The sequence below is a fragment of the Sander vitreus genome, chromosome 16, assembly GCF_031162955.1.
Source record: "Sander vitreus isolate 19-12246 chromosome 16, sanVit1, whole genome shotgun sequence".
NCBI classification, from domain to species: domain Eukaryota; kingdom Metazoa; phylum Chordata; class Actinopteri; order Perciformes; family Percidae; genus Sander; species Sander vitreus.
The window spans coordinates 15,323,971-15,347,633 of NC_135870.1; the positions used below are offsets into that span (position 1 = coordinate 15,323,971).

The 23,663-nt window shown below is 44.4% G+C and overlaps 1 protein-coding gene across 1 annotated transcript; it reads left to right on the top strand.

Moving 5' to 3' along the window:
• Positions 1–650: 650 nt before the first annotated feature.
• osbp2a (oxysterol binding protein 2a) lies at positions 651–23,091 on the top strand. The gene is made up of 14 exons (XM_078272170.1): positions 651–1,081; positions 1,885–2,090; positions 9,302–9,552; positions 9,677–9,845; positions 11,455–11,575; positions 11,679–11,745; positions 11,850–11,987; positions 12,083–12,328; positions 13,466–13,586; positions 17,417–17,520; positions 17,707–17,802; positions 18,332–18,516; positions 18,641–18,861; positions 19,766–23,091. The coding sequence occupies exons 1-14, from the start codon at positions 915–917 to the stop codon at positions 19,906–19,908; spliced, it is 2,235 nt and encodes a 744-aa protein (XP_078128296.1). The 5' UTR covers positions 651–914; the 3' UTR covers positions 19,909–23,091.
• The last annotated feature ends 572 nt before the right edge of the window (positions 23,092–23,663 follow it).

Genomic DNA, 23,663 nt, shown 5'->3' on the forward strand with positions numbered 1-23,663 from the left:
GTGAAAAACATCTTGTAATTACAATAAACGTTTCACATAATAACGTGATACCGATATGTTTTTCTTCTGGGGCATTGCAGCAATGCGCTTCCATAGCTTCGTGAGCAATTTAAAAAAAATATTAAATATCCCGAATAATGTCTTAATTCGAGAGAAATCTAAGCAATCTTTGAAGGTGCCCTCTGGTGGCGTTAACCTAACAGTGCAACTGAGTACCAAAAAATGCAACATAGGCCTACTAATTAAGAATTTTAATCTGATTTCCTTCTAAAACTTGACTTTAGTTACACGTTAGTCTTAAAACTTATCTGACCATAATCTAAGAACTGTGATTTATTTGACAATTCTGAATTAAGTCTTTGAAATCTGATCTTGTTTTAACGGTTTAATAGGGAAATGCAATCTCATAATTCCTTTTTATTCAGTTTTGGTCAAAAGAACCCTTTTTCGAGGCAATATTCATCCCCCAACAGACTCCTGCAATGATGTAGAAAACTGCAGTGAATGTGTATGTGTAAGCAAGCAAGCGCACACACACACACACACACACACACACACACACACACTCCTGCACCCATATGCTACAATCTGTAATAAGGACGTCATCAACATGACCCCCTTCCCTCTCTCTCACACAGCCACAGGCTTTATTATTACACGCAGTCAAAATGCAGGCTCAACCGTTAATGTAATAATGTAGTTGTTATGTATCTGATTCTAGCTAAAATAGATAGATAGATAATTTGTAGAACTATCTCAGGGTAAATAGGGCACACTGGCATAGCTTCACCAAACAGCTGCAAGCTAACAGTAGCTTTACCGTAGGCTACAGTGCAGTGCAGCCGGCTCACTCACGCAGCTATCTAACGGTACAGCTGTTGACAGACGGCAACGTTACCGGACAAGAGGAGCAAATGAACGAGCTGGTGAAGAGTTTGCCCTCCCCGACTCTCCCGGGGCTCCAACTGCCGTGTTTGAATACCGGTAGTTACAAAGGCTGGCTCTTTAAATGGACCAACTACCTTAAAGGTTACCAGCGGCGGTGGTTCGTCCTCAGTAACGGCCTGCTGTCCTACTACAGGTAACGGTACTAAAGTTAACAGTTACAGCGATCGTTGGGGCTCGACTGACACATTTTAGAGCTAGTATTTATTCGGTTAACATAAAAAGTTTATAATTATTAAATGTGTTAGCCGTACTTTGGCAGAGTTGATTGGTTGCAAAGGGATTTGTTTGTGGATGGGAAATATAACTTTTTTTCTAAACGTTAACGTATTATCTGGCCGAAGAGGGAGTGCCCCTGAATGATGCCAAATTAGCAACATCAAAAATAACCTGAACAATTGACTGTAAATAACGCTAGAAGAAAAATGTCTATGAATGAGTTGCGAATAATACATATATTAATGTTAATTGAACAGCTAACCTAGGTTACATACAGTGTCCCACAGTATTTTAACCTATTTAATGCGGATTTCATAATGTTGTTTGCACAAGTTAAAATCAAACGACAAAGAACATAGCTATAGTGTTAACTGTAACCTTTATAGCGTTACGGTAATGGAGGGAGATCCAGGAAAAGGAAAAAACACCCCTAAAGAGCCCATTTGATACCTGTAGCTAGAGAAAACGTAAGATATCTTACTATATATACTTAATATAAAATATATTTACAGAAGGGGCCATGAGCTACAGTACATATTGTCCAAAGCCTCTAGAGAAAAGTGCAGATTATCCAAAGCATGACAGTAGAGAAAAGGCTTCATCATGTTTGACAGACTTTTAACAGACTATTTTAACAGTAAACTACTTTGATATCAATCAAAACCAGAGCTGACCAATTTTGCTCATCTTTTCTCCAATTGTTATGTTTGTTTCCCTCAGGACTCAGGCAGAGATGGCACACACCTGCCGAGGTACAATTCCCTTGGCTACAGCATACATCGAGGTGGGTGACACCTGCCACTTGGTGTTAACTAGTGGAGGCAGAAGCTACCACCTGAAGGCCACCTCTGAAGGAGAGTGTCAGCGATGGGTCTCAGCCCTGCAGCAAGCTAAGGCCAATTCCACTCTTATGATGCATCATTCAGGTAAGATGGACATTTTATATTCTGTGTGACCCATTTATTTTGATGTAAAACTGTGTGATCAATGTTCACACACAGTGCTGTCTTGGTGCAAAGAAATAATGTGACTTCATAAAATGGGCTGCCCTTTTATGCAGGCGAACCAGCAAGTTTTCTTCTTTTTTCATTGATTTGTTGTTTCTTTTAAGAAATAACTTACAGAATATCCCAAATATGTCCTTAAGAGAAACAACATGGTTCATCTAAGAATGTCCAAGGTAGACAAACAAATTTTAGCTGTAACCTGAATGCAGGCTCATGCAGACCCACTTGCCTGAATGCATATTTTATTTATTAGTAGCCTTTAATGTTATATAAACAACAAGCCACAAGAGGGCAGTGTGTCCCCTGTGTCTCTGATGGAGACACTCAGTTGTGGCAAGTGTGTGTAAAACCTGCATTAAATAATGTCATTTTAAATAACGTATTCCTTACGATATTCACGTTTTACCTCAGGACTCTATCACACAATATAATGTAATATGAAATAATATTATGTAATATGTATTGTATTCTATGTGTCTGGGAGACACTTTTTAGTTTGCTGCTGTTAAAACTAATTTGTTCCTTGTGGACAAGAAGGGTAAAGATGCATAGTGGATTTTTTTTCCCTCTCTCTCTCCCTCTCTTCTCCACAATTGTGCACAAAAACCCATGCACCTACCACCTCCCTCCCACTCTGTCTCCTCTCTCCCTCCCTGTCTCCTTCAGTATGACGACAGTGAGAGCTGAATGAAATGACCTTCCTTTAGACTCCTCCTCCTGTTCTGATAGCAGGAGGGGTGAAAAAGAGAGAGGGTGTGAGGATTTTCATTGAAAATATTTTTTCACCATACACTGTGGACTATAAGGAGACATGAGTGTAGCCTTTTCAATGAGTTTCACCTCGTAAGTAACCATTTAATTATTTTACTAAGAGCAATATAAGAATTAAGATAGAAGCTGTGTGCTTGCTTACATGCATGTGTGCGTTTGTAATCGTTGCAGAGTTTGTCTGTTTATGGAGTTCAGTAAGTTTGGCTTTATTTTGTGCAAATGTCTGTGTAAAAATGCCAATTAGATTCCTCACAGGGCAGAATTTGCTTTAAAGTTAACAAAATGGCACCACACTTTTCAAAGTGACTGCACAACAACAGGGCAGTATTTATTTGTCAGTCTCAGTCGTGCTGAGCTGTGCTGTATTTGAGCTGTGCTGTATTTGACTGATTTAAATCCTACTTTTTCTCAGATTATTACTGTAAATACAGCTGCTAAAAGGAATCGTTTGTGGAGGTGTGTGCCTTTTAAGCACCCTGTACTGCTGAGTAAAAGGTTTGCACCTGCAAGATGCAAATCAATGCTAATGTCTGGCCACATTAGCCTATGGAGACCATGACTGATGTGTGAGGTTTTTATGATGCATCTTCCATTGTACAACAATGGATTTTGCCTCAGAGCTGAGCCCTTTTAGAAGATTTAACACAGCCTTACTTTCTTTCTCAGGTTCCCACGGTTCAGAAATTGTGTTTTACAGTGCTGTTACAGTTTTGTCTTGTTTTCAATTAATGATTTTCATCATAGATTTATAATCTGAGCATGTATGTTAATATCCTAATCATTCTTTTATATAATTTTTATTGGTGCAACAACATTGGAACAAGTACAAATCACCGTTTTTCAATATCCTAATCTAATGTATTGTTTTTGAACAAACATTGGTAATACTGTCTGCTTTACACAATTTTAGACAAATTAACTTAGGCTATGTGCTTTTATGCATGTGTAAGATCACACACAGATCCTTGTTTGTTTTGGTGGTGTGTGTGTGTGAAGATAATAAATAAAGATAATAAATGCATGCACCTCTCCGGGGACCATCACCTTATCGTGGTGGAGAGGTTTGTGTGTCCTTATGAACCTGAGGGCTGTGTTGTCTAGAGCTTTGTGCTCCTGGTAGGGTCTCCCAAGGCAAAGTGGTCTCAGGTGAGGGGCCAGACAAAGAATGGTTCAAAAACCCTATGAGTGACCGAGGAAGAGATGGAGTGACCCTGCCCGGAGGAAGCCCGGGGCCCCCGTCTGGAGCCAGGCCCAGATGGAGGGCTACGAAAAAACTACGTGGCATCCATCTCTCCATCCCATGGGCCCACCACCTGTGGGAGGAACCCCTGGGGTCGGGTGCGCTGCCACACGGGTGGCAGTGAAGGTCAGGGGCCTCGACGGACCAGACCCGGAGCAGACGCTGGCTCTGGGGACGTGGAATGTCACCTCTCTGTGGGGGAAGGAGCGGGAACTTGTGCGGGAGGTGGAAGGCTACTGGTTAGATCTGGTGGGGCTTACCTCTACGCACAGTCTCGGTTCTGGAACCATACTCCTGGATAGGGGTTGGACTCTTTTCTTCTCCGGAGTTGCCCAGGGTGTGAGGCACCGGGCGGGTGTGGGGATACTCACAAGCCCCCGACTGAGCGCCGCTACGTTGGAGTTTACCCCGGTGGATGAGAGGGTCGCCTCCCTACGCCTGCGGGTTGTGTGGGGGAAAACTCTGACTGTTGTTTGTGCATATGCACCAAACAAGAGTTCGGAGTATTTGGCCTTCTTGGAGACCTTGAGTGGAGTCCTGTATGGGGCTCCAGTGGGGGACTCCATAGTTCTGCTGGGGGACTTCAACGCGCACGTGGGCAATGATGGAGACACATGGAGAGGTGTGATTGGGAGGAACGGCCTCCCTGAGCTAAACCAGAGTGGTTGTTTGTTGTTGGACTTCTTTGCTAGTCATGGATTGTCTATAACGAACACCATGTTCGAACATAGGGATGCTCATAAGTGTACTTGGTACCAGAGCACCCTAGGCCAAAGGTCAATGATCGATTTTATAATTGTTTCATCTGATCTGAGGCCGTATGTTTTGGACACTCGGGTGAAGAGAGGGGCGGAGCTGTCAACCGATCACCATCTGGTGGTGAGTTGGGTCAGGGGGTGGGGGAAGACTCTGGACAGACCTGGTAAGCCCAAACGGGTAGTGTGGGTAAATTGGGAACGTCTGGAGGAGGCCCCTGTCCGACAGACTTTCAACTTAAACCTCCAGCGGAGCTTTTCGTGCATCCCTGTGGAGGCTGGGGACATTGAACCCGAGTGGACAATGTTCATTGCTGAAGCTGCGGCGAGGAGCTGTGGTCTTAGGGTCTTAGGTGCCTCAAGGGGCGGTAACCCACGAACACCGTGGTGGACATCAGTGGTCAGGGAAGTCGTCCGACTGAAGAAGGAGTCTTTCCAGGATATGTTATCCCGGAGGACTCCGGAGGCAGTTGCAAGGTACCGAAGGGTGCGAAGGGCTGCAGCCTCTGCCGTTAAAGAGGCAAAGCAATGGGTGTGGGAGAAGTTCGGAGAAGACATGGAGAAGGACTTTCGGTCGGCACCAAGGTGCTTCTAGAAAACCGTTTTCCACCTCAGGAGGGGGAAGCGGTGAACCATCCAAGCTGTGTACAGTAAGGATGGGACGCTGTTGACCTCAAATGAGGTGGTAATAGGGCAGTGGAAGGAACTCCTAAATCCGACTAATACGCCCTCTATGGTAGAGGCAGAGCTGGAGGATAATGGGGGATTGTCGTCAATTTCCCTGGTGGAAGTTGCTGAGGTAGTTAAACAACTCCACAGTGGCAAAGCCCCAGGGATTTATGAGATCTGTCCAGAAATGCTTAAAGCTCTGGGTGTGGAGGGGTTGTCTTGGTTGACACGCCTCTTCAACATTGCGTGGAAGTCTGGGATGGTGCCTAGGGAGTGGCGGACCAGGGTGGTGGTTCCCCTTTTCAAAAGGGGGGGGCCAGAGGGTGTGTGCCAAATACAGGGGTATCACACTTCTCAGCCTCCCCGGTAAAGTACTACTCCAAGGTGCTGGAAAGGAGGGTTTGGTCGATAGTCGAACCTCAGGTTGAAGAGCAACAATGCGGATTCCATCCTGGTCGTGGAACAACGGACCAGATCTTTACTCTCGCAAGGATCCTGGAGGGAGCCTGGGAGTATGCTCATCGCTGCTTTTTGCAGATGATGTGGTCCTGATGGCATCATCGACCTGTGACCTTCAGCACTCACTGGATCGGTTCGCAGCCGAGTGTGAAGCGGCTGGGATGAGGATCAGCACCTCTAAATCGGAGGCCATGGTTGTCAGCAGGAAACCGATGGAGTACCTTCTCCAGGTAGGGAATGAGTCCTTACCCCAAGTGAAGGAGTTCAAGTACCTTGGGGTCTTGTTCGCGAGCGAGGGGACAATGGAGCGGGAGATTGGTTGGAGAATCGGCGCAGCGGGTGTGGTATTACATTCAATTTATCGCACCGTTGTGACGAAAAGAGAGCTGAGCCAGAAGGCAAAGCTCTCAATCTACCGGTCAGTTTTTGTTCCTACCCTCACCTATGGTCATGAAGGCTGGGTCGTGACCGAAAGAACAAGATCCAGGGTACAAGCGGCCGAAATGGGTTTCCTCAGGAGGGTGTCTGGCGTCTCCCTTAGAGATAGGGTGAGAAATTCAGTCATCCGTGAGGAGCTCGGAGTAGAGCCGCTGCTCCTTTGCGTCGAAAGGAGCCAGTTGAGGTGGTTCGGGCATCTGGTAAGGATGCCCCCTGGGCGCCTCCCTAGGGAGGCGTTCCAGGCACGTCCAGCTGGGAGGAGGCCTCGGGGAAGACCCAGGACTAGGTGGAGGGATTATATCTCCAACCTGGTCTGGGAACGCCTTGGGATCCCCCAGTCGGAACTGGTTAATGTGGCTCGGGAAAGGGAAGTTTGGGGTCCCCTGCTGGAGCTGCTACCCCCGTGACCCGATACCAGATAAGTGGACGAAGATGGATGGATGGATGGATGGATGGATAATAAATGCATGAGCCTTTGATTATGGGCTTAGTGGCAGTAAAGCAGGCAAACAAATTGGCTAGAAGTGATTAGCAGTAATGAAGTGGATGTTGCAGTTATCCGTTATCCGTAAGTTATCTGGCACCTCATTTGTAATAGTCACACAACCACTACATGAGTACTATTTTAGAATAAATAATACCTAGGTTGTCAGGCAGGGCAAACAGGGAACTCAGGATTCAGGACTCAGATACGCAGTAACAGTCAAACTAAGTACTTATTGTACACACCGGTACAAAAAAAAACAGGCAACAGTCTCCCAAATACACTGGCAGGCAGTACAAAAAGGTACATCTAAACACAGACTTGGGTCAAAAACAGGCAGAGGATCAGAAACACTTACAAATTCACTGGGTAAACAGCTGGAATGTCGAATGTAACTCAAAGGTATAAGACGAACTGGCAGAGAACAAAGAGCGAGGGAGTGAGTATATACACCTGGGGGGAATTAGACACAGGTTCAAGACATTAGGGATGGGAAGGTGATCACACAAGGCGGGAAGGCAGACAAAGACCGGAAGTGAATTGACCTGCAACACAAACACACAGTGAATTTCAAAATAAAACAGGAAGTGAGCAAAGTAAGTGGATGTGAAAGAAAACTGAAAACATGACCTAGGATTGGGAGCTGGGCATGACATAGGTTTGTTGTGATATAAAATCAAACCTCTCTGACAACCATTGAATCCAGGGTGAAAGTTTAACATAAGTGAGTGTGAATCCAAATAACTGTTTACAAGGAAGAACAGTGTAGCTCAGGTTGTGCTACAGCAAGCTTTCAGCATATTACAGTCAGACTTTGATTGCTTTTGCAAAAGAATTTGATTGATATTGCAGCTTACAGTGCATCCCCTGATTTTCTCTGATTCTCTCTTCCAACACTGTCCATATTGGTGCTACTGCTATCACCTGCTATGGGTGTGTTTTCATGATTCAACGATGAGTCACCAATTTGACTCTCCAGTGTCCTGTGTGAAAAATAACCCATTAGTACACAGAGCAGACCAGTAAGCCTCTCCCATACATATATGTTATTGTGTTTTATGGCTTTAAGAATAAGTGGACTTCCAGATAAATAGCAGCTGGATCAAATTCAGAATATAGTGTTTTAACACCTTGAGCACAATAAGTCAAGTGAGATCCTTTTCTCTCTACTGTATATGGGTCATGAAACCATTACAGATGCCTGAAGGATTTATTTATTTTACCCTCTCATTTTTAATCTTCTCCTCCTGAGACTTTGTAATTTAAATGTTTTGCCCTGATTGTTTTTATTTCTTTTCCCCTTTAATAGTGGTAGTAGTTTGTCTCCTTGCTTTGGTATTCACAGGGAATGCAGACACTGGCCTAGATTCAGTCAACATTACACACACAATCAGTTACATATGACGGAGCAGACACATCTAGAGCATTAAACCAGCTGTTATCTAAAATTGTACTAATGACAGTAGAGCTTTATAGGCATCTTGAATCTTTTAAATGTCTATTTTCACTGAGACGCTTTAATAATAGAGCATAGTTTGCTCTCTCCAACCGACAGACTTTTTGGCTGATCCATTTTTACAAACAGATTGTGTGGACAAGCACTAGTCAAAGCCTCAGAATTTTTTTAAAAGTCTAGTCAAAATCCCAAGGTTTAGCTTTAAATACGGAAGGCTGAATTACAAGAAAATATGTATAAAAGTATGCACCAATCATCTACAGTCTCCATTTCATGTCATGGTGCATCCATACCAAAAAAGGTGTTTTTGATTTGATAATTTCACTCATAATAGTGATTTAGCTATAATCAACAAGCAGACCAAGTATGATACTAAATAATCAGTCCAGTCTCCCTGCTCTCCTTCTCAAATCCCTGAGACTGATCATCTCAGCTCATGCCAACAAGGGGGAGAAAGGCAGGAGGAAAAGGGAAGTGCGTCATCCTTTTTTTCCCTTTTCTTTTTCTAAAAATAGCCTAGCCTCCTGATTGCACAGGCCTACGTTTCCAGGGCAACGGTGTTCATTCACAGCTTTCGGATCTTGTAGAGGAAGGGGTGTGGGGGATCAGGGTGTGAATTGTGATTATCTTCCTCCATCCGTTCCTCACAAACACTCTCTCAAATCGTTTCAATCTAAATTTAGAGTATTAAAATAGCTTTTCCAATGTCTGAAAAGAGGTGTACTGTTTACTAAAGTATATTATTACACCACCATAAACACCCAATTTTTGTAGACATAATAACCTGTAATGATACCCATCATATTAGGTAAATTATGTAATTTGTGCACTGCCTTTCTTTTTTGTCTTTCTGTAAAGATGATTCAGGAGATGAAGGCCCATTGCCTCAGGAGGACCGAGTCCTAACCCAAGGGGTGCTCAAGACTCTGGCCAGCAAGCTAGATGATCTGAGCACCTGTAATGAGCTGATAGGAAAGCACGGCGCCGCCCTCCAGCGCTCCCTCAGCGAACTTGAGGAACTGCGTGGCTCCGCTGACAGCACAGACAGAGTGAAATCCGTTAATGAGCGAGCCACCCTTTTCCGCATCACCTCCAATGCTATGATCAATGTGAGTTCCCACGATGCAAGCCTCCGCCAGTATGACTACTGTAAACGGGAGACTGGTCAGTTGTCTCTTTTAATGAGGGAATGCAGCTTGAGGGCTTTGATGTGTGTTATATTCACACCCTCAGGTTTGTCGTGACTTTCTGGACGTGGCAGAATCCCAAAGCCGGAGGTGGCAAAAGACCCTGCAGTATGAGAGAGAGCAGCGTCACCATCTGGAGGAGACCATCGAACAGTTAGCCAAACAGCACAACAGCTTAGAGAGAGCCTGGAAGGAGAATCCCACCTCATATACAGGTGAGACACATCACTCTCTTTAGTGTGAAAGGCAAAGTATAGTCTACACAGAATAAGAATATGGCCCTCTTCTGTCCAGTATTAGTGATGCATGTCTACCACAGAAATGTGGCTCAGTCAGACTTATCATATCTCAATCTTTAATGCATTTATCTACATAGAAAGTAAAAGAAATACCTAACAACAAAACTACCAGTTAAGTGGCAGGTATAATATTTGTTTTAAGTACAGATTGTCATATTTGCTAATTGAACACACATTTTGAGGCCATAGATATTAGCGTGTGAATCATATATCTACGGTGGCCCTGAAGTGCAAATCACAACAGCAATTAGAAAAACGCAACAACAAATCATAAAACAAAACAGCAAATATGAAAACACTTCAACCAATCATAAAACACGACGGCTTATATAAAAACATGACGGCAAATATGAAAACACAACAGCAAATAGGAAAACATGACGGCAAATAGGAAAACACGACAGCAAATATGAAAACAAAACGGCAAATAGGACAACACGACAGCAAATAGGAAAACACAACGGCAAATACGAAAACAAAACGGCAAATAGGAAAACACGACGACAAATATGAAAACACGACAGCAAATATGAAAACACGACAGCAAATATGAAAACACAACGGCAAATATGAAAACAAAACGGCAAATAGGAAAACAGGACAGCAAATATGAAAACACTTCAACAAATCACAGGGTTGCTTCAAGATTTAGGAGGGTCCGTTCTGCTAGATAGGCCCTACCTTTTCCGGTAGAAGTTAATGCCATTGTGTTTTGTGATTTATTGAAGTGTTTTTCTATTTGCCGTCATGTTTTCCTATTTGCTGTCGTGTTTTCATATTTGCTGTCGTGTTTTCCTATTTGCCGTTTTGTTTTCCTATTTGCCGTTGTGTTTTCCTATTTGCTGTCGTGTTTTCATATTTGCTGTCGTGTTTTCATATTTGCTGTCGTGTTTTCCTATTTGCCGTTGTGTTTTCCTATTTGCTGTCGTGTTTTCATATTTGCTGTCGTGTTTTCATATTTGCTGTCGTGTTTTCCTATTTGCTGTCGTGTTTTCATATTTGCTGTCGTGTTTTCATATTTGCCGTTGTGTTTTATGATTTGTTGCGTTTTTCTTATTGCTGTTGTGATTTGCACTTCAGGGCCACTGTATATATCTCATTGAATGCCTTCCAATTAGTGTTGTCGAGGGTCTTTTTATCACAGTTGTTCATCTTTGTTAGCACAGTTTTTTTGTTTGGCATATATTCTCATAATCTTTTAGACTTGTTTTTTTATCTACATTAAATGATTTTACAACGGTTGCTACTTATAGCTGTAATCAAGGCAGCAACTAAGTTGCCACTACTATTCCCTATTTTTTTTGTTTTCATGGCAACATAAAGCAACTTACAGGCCAAATAACTGCTGAAGCATCAGATGCAAACAATTAAGCAATGATAATCAAGTTGAATCGAGTCTCACGTATTAAGGTAAGGTGTCACTGTTATTTGGCCACCCCTTGTAAAGCAGCACCTCAATATGTATGATTTTTATCCTGAAAACACTCAGATAACCCATCCCCTTGTCCTGTGTTTGTTGCTGTAGGTGTGGAGCGGTCTCAGGAGGGGGACGCGAGTGACGAGAATGAAGAGGCAGAGTTCTTCGATGCCATGGAGGACTCCCCTGCATTCATAACTGTGACTGCTAGTGGCAACATACAGCACAAGTAAGAAATCATCTCTATACAGACCGATATCAGAGCTGTGTTCTTGATCAGCCACAAGCACAGTTACTTTAAACTGTATTTTAATGATGTTGCTTTCTCTCAGGCGCTCAGGAAGTAATCAGAGTATGATGAGCGGAAGAATGTCCAATGACTGGACTCATAATGAGAATGTAGGTCCGAAGCATGCTCAGTTTTCTTACTCCTTATTGCTATATACACCCATATGCATTACACTAAAGTTAAAAACATTTAAAATGTTGTCATATTTTTTCAGGACAGCTCAGGCACCAACCACATGCAGCTACGAAGAACAAGACGCAGTCGCATTCCTGACAAACCCAATTATTCCCTTAACCTTTGGAGCATCATGAAAAACTGTATTGGCAAAGACCTGTCCAAGATACCCATGCCTGTAAACGAAAAACATACAGTACAAATTGGCTGTAATATAGTTTTCGAATTTGATTGACTTACAAAAAAACCTTTTCTGTCTGTGTGGGACTGCAGGTAAACTTCAACGAGCCGTTGTCGATGCTGCAGCGTCTGACGGAGGATCTGGAGTACAGCGAGCTTCTAGACCGGGCAGCTCGCTGTGACTCCACTCTGGAGCAAATGTGCCTGGTGGCGGCCTTTTCTGTCTCCTCCTACTCCACCACTGTCCATCGTACAGCCAAGCCCTTTAACCCTCTGTTGGGCGAGACTTATGAGCTGGACCGACTGGAGGAGTATGGTTATCGCTCCATCTCTGAGCAGGTGATACAAACACAGACACACTTAGCCAGATTTTCCACCAGGCGTGTCTGTGTTGCGTGTAGGCTGTTCCGTCCATACCACACCGGGAGCATCTCAGAAGCGGAGCGTTTTGCCTGCACGACTTGCAGATTTTATTGTCTCTACAAGTACTTGAAAGAATAATCACGTGTTTATTAAGCTAGTATCTACCATCCACTCCAGGCACTCCTACAGTTAAACTTCATGCCCTCTCTTTTCTGGAGTTCTTTCCTTATAAAAAGGGTTTGTGATGTCTATTGTCTATGTTTTTCTAGTCTGGCTATCACCAGACCAAGCTTAATCTTTTAAGATTGAACATTAGTCTGGGGAGTCTGCTCTGTATTTTCTACTGCACAAGAGGGGTGATCAACGGGCATAGTTCAAATGACTCTGTACGCAGTTGGATAGTCCTTCAACCAATCAGACCAACGATGCGGGTGACGTAGCAGCGACAGCGGCATCAATGGGTTGCTGCGCTTCAGTGGCCGGCTTGTTGAATGTAAACAAAAAGCTGCTTGGTCGCTTCTCTATCACCATCGTGTTAAACCCGCCAATAGCGCGCCAGGTGGATAAGCCAGTTTGTGATTGGTCCCCGCAAAATTGTAACAGAAGCAGGATAGTTAAACGTACAGATTTCCAGCCTGAGCTGCATGGCGAAATCAAATTGCCGGGAGATTGGGCTGGGTTTACCCAGTCTAATGTTTTCGTTGTCCATGTTGTTGTAGAGGAGCCATATGCGATATTGCGGGGTTGTCTTTTGGTAAATTGACTGGATGCTTTCGCTGTTTCACTTCCTGCCCGTCTGATAGAACGCCCTGCGCCTCGCGTTAACATAGACCTGGTACGTATCTTTAGCGGAGCGGAGTGGAGAGCCGCTTCTCGCACACTTCTGGGACGCGGGTGGTGGAATATCAAGCATTGATTTGAATGGCTGTGACTGTTCATGGGGGGTCGCGGCGCCTCTAGAAGGCAGCGCAGACGTGCCCAATGGGTATTTGGCTTTACGGGTATATTTTACACACAACGCAGTGAAGGACGAAAACATAAATACATTATGACATCTGACATATGATATCTATATTGCCTCTGCTGGCAACAGCTAATACCATTCACCCACAGGTCAGTCATCACCCACCAGCTGCTGCCCACCATGTGACGTCACAGCGAGGATGGACCCTATGGCAGCACATCACTATTGATAGCAAGTTTCGTGGGAAATATATTTCTGTCATGCCCTTAGGTAAGAAACAAGTAAATTGATGCAGTTCATGCTGACAATCACTATACAGTAGAATATGTACCACTACAAGCCAGATACGACCTTGGAACATTTCATTTCATTTTCATTTTATTATTTATCTCGAACAATCAACAATGTTGCAAAAGAAAACAAAACATCCATCCATCCATCCATCTTCATCCGCTTATCCGGGGTCGGGTCGCGGGGGTAGCAGCTCCAGCAGGGGACCCCAAACTTCCCTTTCCCGGGCCACATTAACCAGCTCCGACTGGGGGATCCCGAGGCGTTCCCAGGCCAGGTTAGAGATATAATCCCTCCACCTAGTCCTGGGTCTCCCCCGAGGCCTCCTCCCAGCTGGACGTGCCTGGAACACCTCCCTAGGGAGGCGCCCAGGGGGCATCCTTACCAGATGCCCGAACCACCTCAACTGGCTCCTTTTGACGCAAAGGAGCAGCGGCTCTACTCCGAGCTCCTCACGGATAACTGAGCTTCTCACCCTATCTCTAAGGGAGACGCCAGCTACCCTCCTGAGGAAACCCATTTCGGCCGCTTGTACCCTGGATCTTGTTCTTTCGGTCATGACCCAGCCTTCATGACCATAGGTGAGGGTAGGAACAAAAACTGACCGGTAGATTGAGAGCTTTGCCTTCTGGCTCAGCTCTCTTTTCGTCACAACGGTGCGATAAATTGAATGTAATACCGCACCTGCTGTGCCGATTCTCCGACCAATCTCCCGCTCCATTGTCCCCTCACTCGCGAACAAGACCCCAAGGTACTTGAACTCCTTCACTTGGGGTAAGGACTCATTCCCTACCTGGAGAAGGTACTCCATCGGTTTCCTGCTGAGAACCATGGCCTCCGATTTAGAGGTGCTGATCCTCATCCCAGCCGCTTCACACTCGGCTGCGAACCGATCCAGTGAGTGCTGAAGGTCACAGGCCGATGATGCCATCAGGACCACATCATCTGCAAAAAGCAGCGATGAGATCCCCAGCCCACCGAACTGCAACCCCTCTCCACCCCGACTACGCCTCGATATCCTGTCCATAAATACTACAAACAGGATTGGTGACAAAGCGCAGCCCTGGCGGAGGCCAACTCTCACCTGAAACGAGTCCGACTTACTGCCGAGAACCCGGACACAGCTCTCGCTTTGGTCGTACAGAGATTGGATGGCCCTGAGAAGGGACCCCTCACCCCCGTACTCCCGCAGCACCTCCCACAGTATCTCCCCGGGGCACCCGGTCATACGCCTTCTCCAGATCCACAAAACACATGTAGACTGGTTGGGCATACTCCCAGGCTCCCTCCAGGATCCTTGCGAGAGTAAAGATCTGGTCCGTTGTTCCACGACCAGGACGGAATCCGCATTGTTCCTCTTCAACCTGAGATTCGACTATCGACCGAACCCTCCTTTCCAGCACCTTGGAGTAGACTTTACCGGGAGGCTGAGAAGTGTGATACCCCTGTAATTGGCACACACCCTCTGGTCCCCCCCCCCTTTTTAAAAAAGGGGAACCACCACCCCGGTCTGCCACTCCTTAGGCACCGTCCCAGACTTCCACGCAATGTTGAAGAGGCGTGTCAACCAAGACAACCCCTCCACACCCAGAGCTTTAAGCATTTCTGGACGGATCTCATCAATTCCTGGGGCTTTGCCACTGTGGAGTTGTTTAACTACCTCAGCAACCTCCACCAGGGAAATTGATGCCAATCCCCCCCTCATCCTCCAGCTCTGCCTCTACCATAGAGGGCGATTAGTCGGATTTAGGAGTTCCTCAAAGTGCTCCTTCCACCGCCCTATTACCTCCTCAGTTGAGGTCAACAGCGTCCCATCCTTACTGTACACAGCTTGGATGGTTCCCCGCTTCCCCCTCCTGAGGTGGCGAACGGTTTTCCAGAAGTACCTTGGTGCCGACCGAAAGTCCTTCTCCATGTCTTCTCCGAACTTCTCCCACACACGCTGCTTTGCCTCTTTCACGGCAGAGGCTGCAGCCCTTCGGGCCCTTCGGTACCTTGCAACTGCCTCCGGAGTCGTCTGGGATAACATATCCCGGAAAGACTCCTTCTTCAGTCGGACGGCTTCCCTGACCACCGGTGTCCACCACGGTGTTCGTGGGTTACCGCCCCTGAGGCACCTAAGACCCTAAGACCACAGCTCCTCACCGCAGCTTCAGCAATGGAAACTTTGAACATTGTCCACTCGGGTTCAATGCCCCCAGCCTCCACAGGGATGCACAAAAAGCTCCGCCGGAGGTGTGAGTTGAAAGTCTGTCGGACAGGGGCCTCCTCCAGACGTTCCCAATTTACCCGCACTACCCGTTTGGGCTTACCAGGTCTGTCCAGAGTCTTCCCCCACCCCCTGACCCAACTCACCACCAGATGGTGATCGGTTGACAGCTCCGCCCCTCTCTTCACCCGAGTGTCCAAAACATATGGCCTCAGATCAGATGAAACGATTATAAAATCGATCATTGACCTTTGGCCTAGGGTGCTCTGGTACCAAGTACACTTATGAGCATCCCTATGTTCGAAGATCAGGGAGGCCGTTCCTCCCAATCACGCCTCTCCATGTGTCTCCATCATTACCCACGTGCGCGTTGAAGTCCCCCAGCAGAACTATGGAGTCCCCGACTGGAGCCCCATGCAGGACTCCACTCAAGGTCTCCAAGAAGGCCGAATACTCTGAACTCTTGTTTGGTGCATATGCACAAACAACAGTCAGAGTTTTCCCCCCCACAACCCGCAGGCGTAGGGAGGCGACCCTCTCGTCCACCGGGTTAAACTCCAACGTAGCGGCGCTCAGCTGGGGGCTTGTGAGTATCCCCACACCCGCCCGGCGCCTCACACCCTGGGCAACTCCGGAGAAGAAAAGAGTCCAACCCCTATCCAGGAGTATGGTTCCAGAACCAAGACTGTGCGTAGAGGTAAGCCCCACCAGATCTAACCGGTAGCGCTCCACCTCCCGCACAAGTTCCGGCTCCTTCCCCCACAGAGAGGTGACATTCCACGTCCCCAGAGCCAGCCTCTGCTGCCCGGGTCTGGTCCGTCGAGGCCCCTGACCTTCACTGCCACCCATGTGGCAGCGCACCCGACCCCAGCGGTTCCTCCCACAGGTGGTGGGCCCATGGGATGGAGGGATGTCTGCCACGTAGCTTTTTCGGGCTGTGCCCGACCGGGCTCCGTGGCAAACCCGGCCACCAGACGCTCGCTGACGAGCCCTCCATCTGGGCCTGGCTCCAGACGGGGGCCCCGGGCTTCCTCCGGGCAGGGTCACTTCATCCCTTCCTCGATTTTTCATAGGATTTTTGAACCATTCTTTGTCTGGCCCCTCACCTGAGACCACTTTGCCTTGGGAGACCCTACCAGGAGCACCAAGCTCCAGACAACACAGCCCTCAGGTTCATAGGGACACACAAACCTCTCCACCACGATAAGGTGATGGTTCCCGGAGAAGAGAAAAACAAAACAAACAAATTAAAACCACAAAATAAAACACAAACAATCAGAATTTAACAAAAAAATTAAAAAAGGATTAGTTTGAGAAGGAGCAGGCGGAACAATACACAACAGTACCTTTACCTTACAATTCCATTCCTATGTTTCGGTCTATTCTTTTCTGTATTGGTCAAGCATTGATTTCTTTAATCTATTTTTGAACGGAATGATATTATGGCTCTGTTTGATGTCATTTTTGATGTCATTGTTCAGTCCATTCCATAAGGTCATGAAGAATTCACCATATTCAAGTAATTATGAAACTGTAATGTTATTCACCTTTTTGATGTGTATGTGTCTTCCGTCACATCACTTTTCACATTTCACTGTAGGAAACATTCACCTGCAGTTCCACTCAAGTGGAAACCACTACGTGTGGAGCAAAGTGACTTCAACGGTGCACAACATTATTGTGGGGAAACTTTGGATTGATCAGGTGTGCCCCTCTCTCTCGCTGTGTGTGTGTGTGTGTGTGTGTGTGTGTGTGTGTGTGTGTGTGTGTGTGTGTGTGTGTGTGTGTGTGCGTGTGTGTGTGCGTGTGTGTGTGCGTGTGTGTGTGTGTGTGTGTGTGTGTGTGTTACTGAGGAAAGTAATTTGTTTTCCTGTCTGTTGCTGTTGGCAGTCTGGGGACATTGACATTGTAAACAACAATACCAAGGACACCTGCCGTCTCAAATTCTCCCCCTACAGCTACTTCTCCAGAGAAGTCCCACGTAAAGTAAGTCTGTTGTTTCCATTCTGTAGGGAGTTGTTTCAGATGGGCAACAGACAGGTAGCAGTAACTACCATCTTTGTTGGTTGTCTTCATTCAGATTTAATTGCATTTACACAGTTTTACACTACAGCTACACATGACTTTGTCAAGAAACACTTTTTGCGTCACTCTTGTCTAATATTGGTACTCAATATGTTTAATAAATCTAGTATCCTCTTAGTGCTTACCAGTGTGGATAACCTTGACAAGATGTCTTTTTCCTAAAAAACATGTTTGTGTCATAAGCTTCTATCCAGAAGGAAGTCACAGACTCATCAGCTAGTGAGGAGCAGATTCAACTTTTCGTGTGTTTGATATAGTCTAATGTCTCAATTGATATATGATTTAAACACACTCAAAATCTGAAGGAGCTGCCCAAATTAGAATTTAAAAAAGGAAAGTAGTACCCAGCTGTGAATATGTCAGTGCCTAGCAGTCAGAGTGAGAATATAAGTGATCTATTCCTGTGTGTGATTTTCTTTGGTGTTTCTAGGTGACAGGAGTGATAGAGGACAGAGAGGGCACAGCCCGTTACATCCTGTCAGGAACCTGGGACGACAAGATGGAGAGTGCCAAAATAGTGGACAGCAGCCAAGGATGCGGAGGCTCTGAAGGCAAACAAAAGACAGTTTATCAGACCCTTCAGCCCAAACTGTTGTGGAAAAAATATCCTCTCCCGTATGTCAATCTTATCTAACACATTTCTACCTTACCTTGAAGATTGAATGTGGCATTTCAACCTACTCCCCTTTGTCGTCTGCCCTCTCCTATTTCTCTTTCTCTTCTATCGTTCGCTCTCCAGAGATAATGCAGAGAACATGCACTTTTTCTCCTCCTTGGCTCTGACTCTCAATGAGCCAGAAGAGGGTATTGCGCCCACTGACAGTCGTCTGCGGCCAGACCAGCGACTAATGGAGGCAGGTGTGTGGGATGAAGCAAACACCCAAAAGCAGCGTCTGGAGGAGTGTCAGAGGCTGGAGAGGAAAAGAAGGGAGGCGCAAGCCAATCAGGCCCTGGAGGAAGGTGAGAACAAGGAAACCCAAGAGCAAGAAGGATTAAAGTCCCTCTCCACTCAAAAATATGTTTCACTTATTGTTACTTCACTGTGCAGAATGATGTATGTGCAGTTTGAGACTAGAGGATCTTTTCAAATGTATCTGCTCAGTTTAAATCTGAGTTTAACACGTAAACGTATAAGCAGGATTTTATGACATCACAACTAGTTTGGACGCTAAGGCCAATATGCAATTGAAACAAATGCAATGTGGAAACTGAAATCTTCAGTGCACGTACTGTACACTGAGAGTGGATTTTTTAGTGAAGTAGGAGACATCTTGTATCCAATCGTTTTGGATTGTTCAAGAAAGGAGAAGGAGTAGATATGACTAAGATTTTTTAACTGTAAAATTTAACTTTTTTGTGTCAGACACAAATTGTCATTCTATGTATAGTAATACAGTAAAACATGTCTGGAGGGGATCTTTAAGATAGAGTTTCTGCCTTTTACCTCTTACATGTCATTCACATTACCTTCAACACAGATGTTGGTTTAACCACTGGCCGTGGGCAACAGCAAAATCTAAATTTGCATCCAACAAGAATAAAGGTTACTGATCTTCATCCATCATTTTTACTGTAGCCTTAAACTAAAAATGTTTTTGTCTATTTCTTAAAGTGGGACATATACAGTCAAAGCTTAAAATCACCTTGCCTGCAGATCTGGCAGTAATTGTAAGATTACAAAGAAGCCTTTCGGACAAAGTGAATGCCTGTAATTTGGATTCAGCTTTCTCCTGACAGAGTTCTGATTATGTTCCAAGATGGGTGCAATAGTTAGAGTGAAAGGAGAAAGTAAGACATTGTGATATTTTGGAATATAGGACACATTCGAGCAATGCCTTAAGAATACATGCTTCTGTGTCATTAGGGCAAGACATCGAAGGTTACCAGCCACTGTGGTTTGAGAAGAGGACAGATGATACAACGGGAGAAGGTACCTACATCTACAGGGGCGGCTACTGGGAAGCCAAAGACAGACAGGACTGGAGCCAATGCCCTGAGATCTTCTAGGACAAAAGTTGCCCTTACACCGTGGCATCAGACAGGCTGAGTGATTTTTCCTGATGCAAGGATACTGTGTAAGTTATGGACAGTTGTGTGTGTAAGAGAGTGAGTGAACCAGCTGTTGAAAGTGGCCGTCACTCCCAGATTTTCAAGCACAAAACAAGCTCCTACTTCCACTTACTAATCTACTCTCTTCTGCTCTATAACTTTTGTTTTCAGAATGCATGGCCTCATTTTGTGTATTGTGTATCCGCCTATTCAGCACCATAAAGAACTAATTTATGAGAGTACATAGAGTTCTAATGTGTGTGTGGGTGTGTGTGGGGCTGAAAGATAGACATACGCTTTACAGAGGAAGGATTTCTGCACCAACGTACGTATGACGTACACGTTTCAATGGGTGTGTATGAGGGATAACTTTGGGGCAGGGAGGAGGGCCGCGGAAGTTCTGGTACGAGCACTGAATGTTCTCCTCGGAGCTGGAACAACATGTTCCTCATGCTGGGCTCTGACAGAGACACCAGGCTTTTAAAGGACTGTAGCAGAACTACGCATTCTTCTGCGCTTAAAGGCTTTTTCACAGGAAAATTTTATTTATTGAACCCCATTGATTCTTGGGAATTTTTACTATTGCCAAACTGTATTTGAAAGATTAACAGTTATTGTCCAGTCTGACTGGCCTCTAACGAGCAGCTACCGGGCCCTGAAAACCAAGGTAGTTGTCATTCTCTTTGAAAGGACAACTGACTGAATTCATCATGCTGTTTTATAGACAACCACTGCTTTCCACATGATCTTGAAATTATATTTCTGTTTGCATTAAAGGGGCACTCCACCATTTCCTCATATGAAGATTACTACACAGCCTGTGAAAACAGTTTTATAATGTTTTCTTAGGCTCTGGAAGAGCTTTGTCAAGTCAGAGAAACTGACTAAAGCGACGTCACTTGAGTAATCTCGGCTTGGACTTGTACAAATTTGTAACAAGCAGTTTGAAAACTCTACCAAGCTGGTAGGTTCTAACTAAAGACACCATTGAGTTGCATTATGGGAAATGTAGGACTCAGAGTCAGGATATCTCGACCACATATATTTTGACCACTCCCTTTGAAATTTGTCTCTCACAAATCCCCAAACTTATAGAGGGTTTTCACGACGGGTCATCAGACCTGAAGTCGCCATGTTGGAGGTACTCCGCATCACAACAAAGCACAGGCACTGAAGTAGATCCCGAACGGCGTCAAGGAAAATGGTTAATTATTGCCGTGTTTTAGGTTGTACCAATAGGTCAGACCGAGAAAGACATTTGGAATATTATCGACTTCCAAAAGTTATTAAAAACCAGGGAGAGGAATGTCAGAAGTTATCAGAGGAAAGGAGGCGCTTGTGGTTGGCAAAGCTCAACCAGGATCTACGAGTGAAAACTCTGTCTTGTTTGGTCTTTGAAATAAAAAAAAGAAACTATTGAGAGTCACTTGGCTACACCTTGAGTATCACAATGATATCATACAGTTAAGGTTAGGTTGATTAAAGACGTTATTGCATTACTTACTTTGGCCTTCACAACACAACGGTCGTTAATGACTTGGTACTGTGTCTCCCTCACCCATCCACAAACCATCTGGTTATAAGCCTCCAAACTTTTGTAGGATTTAAGGTCTTCCGCTGTGTATGGGCTCAGTGAGAAAACCAGGTAGTTGACTGTATCGGGATATGCAACTGAAGGAAGAATCACCGGGTCGCCATGGATCCAAGAAGAGGGAGCCAACTTGTAGGGATCTGCACCGCCAGTAAACTGTAATTTCTCAAAATATCGTGCCTTTTTTGTGGTCCAAGTCCTTTGCATCTTGGATGCGTTTTGATGTGCTTTTCTGTTGTTTAGACATAAAGTATTAAAGTATCCAAAGTGCACAATACCCCATTACTCCATTCAGTTGTTTACACCGAGTGCCTCCAATATGGCCGCGCATCCAGGTTACCGCCCAGAACGTCACGTCGGTGAAAACCCTCTATTGGAATTGCAACAGTAAATTACTGGAGTATCAATTTGAATATCTTAAGACTGAAGTACAAATCTGTTGGGGGATTTTCTTTCGCAAGGAATTATATTGGTGCTTAATGGTTATTTTAGCCTTAGTTATGTAATGAAGTAGTAAGCCACTAGTAACCAGTGCATCCAAACTCTGTGAGACTCTCTGAGATTCTGTACAGATTATAGAAGACCGGCAGGCTATTTTTTCTTTTTGAAGGTATTTACATGTGTACTTCAGGGTGAATCTTTTTTGGTGAATTTTACTCAAATATCAGGGTTTATCATCTTGGTAAGTAGCAACAAACTTGTTTCCCTTAGTAAAAACATTAGAAATGGCTAGCTCTATGAGTGGTTTCTATCCTAAAATTGCTTTATTTGGACATGTCAGCAATAACACAACTAGACAAATACTCCGTAAGGTCAGAGACGTGTTTAAGCAGCACAAAAAGGATGTTTTGGTAACAGTATTCCATTAGCTTATAATTATAGTAATGTAAATAAATCAGATTCATACAGTTAATTATTTATTAGTCAAGGACCAGATAACAATTAAGGAAGGCTTAGCAATCCATATGCTGAGTTTTTTTTTGTGTGTCCAATATTAACCTATTTATTTATGGTTTTCAGCTTACTGTGTTTTATAAAGGGGCATGATGCACATGTATAATTGCCTGGTTGCTTTTGGCTTGTATATAGCATAGAAATAGAATAGAAATAGAATTGCCTCATTTATAATCACTGTAAGAAAATATTGTTTCACATTACTTGAACATTCACATTTTGGGCACTTAAACTCTATCTGTGTATACGTAATCTTAAATGGAGTCAAGATTATATACTAGTGAATAAGATGTTGGGGAAATTAAATTATGAATAAAAGTTCATAAGATATACAATATTGATGATGCAAATAAGGTGTTGTTCAAATAAAGCACAATGTTATGTTTTCCTGCAGGTGATACATGCTACATAATCTCAAAGGTTTCCATGGCAACATATAGCTATGCATGGTTTAATAGAGCTGTAGAGGAAAGCCTCTTCACCTAGCTAATAGTTTGTGGACTCTTACTGAAACATGATGTGAACTCACCTTTTGTGCCCAATGACCTCGAAAATGATGTATTTTTGAGCAATTAAATAAAAACATAAAGCTGTCACCTTGCTGTTATTTTCTGTCAAACCAATGTTCATGTCCACAGCGCTGTACGTCTTTTAATTCACAAGGGACAGATGATACAGAAGATATCCAGAGAAACAGTGTCTGTCATGATGCCTTGAGGCCAACAATACATTTACATGTCATTTAGCTGACACTTTTATCCAAAGCAACTTACAGTTGCTATATGTACATATACATGGTTGATGTATTGCAGTGGGAATTGAACCCAGATCTCCCACACCAAAGGAATGTGTCATATCCACTGCACCATCACCACCCTCATCTTTATCTTGGTAATCTTGAGGTTGAATGCCAGCTGCTGTCATAAGTGCAAAATAACAAACCAGACAACAGAAATGCCTCATCTGATGATAAATAAAAGGTGTGCTAACTAAGTTTTAAGATATGCTAAAGGAAATGTGGATATCTAGACTTTCCATAAATGCTTCTTTCCCAGAACTATATAAAATGATAATTTTATATTTGTGGTACCTTTAAAACTCCACAAAGTTCATAACAAAATCAAAACAATAACAAACAGAATACAGGTTTTAAGAGATGGTACAGGAT

Bases quoted from the DNA above. Each gene is read 5' to 3' on its own strand.
- osbp2a (XM_078272170.1), top strand. From the start codon at position 915: ATGAACGAGCTGGTGAAGAGTTTGCCCTCCCCGACTCTCCCGGGGCTC. The intron at 1,082-1,884 runs GTAACGGTACTA...TGTTTCCCTCAG, and splicing joins GGCCTGCTGTCCTACTACAG to GACTCAGGCAGAGATGGCAC. The intron at 18,517-18,640 runs GTATGTCAATCT...TTCGCTCTCCAG, and splicing joins TGGAAAAAATATCCTCTCCC to AGATAATGCAGAGAACATGC.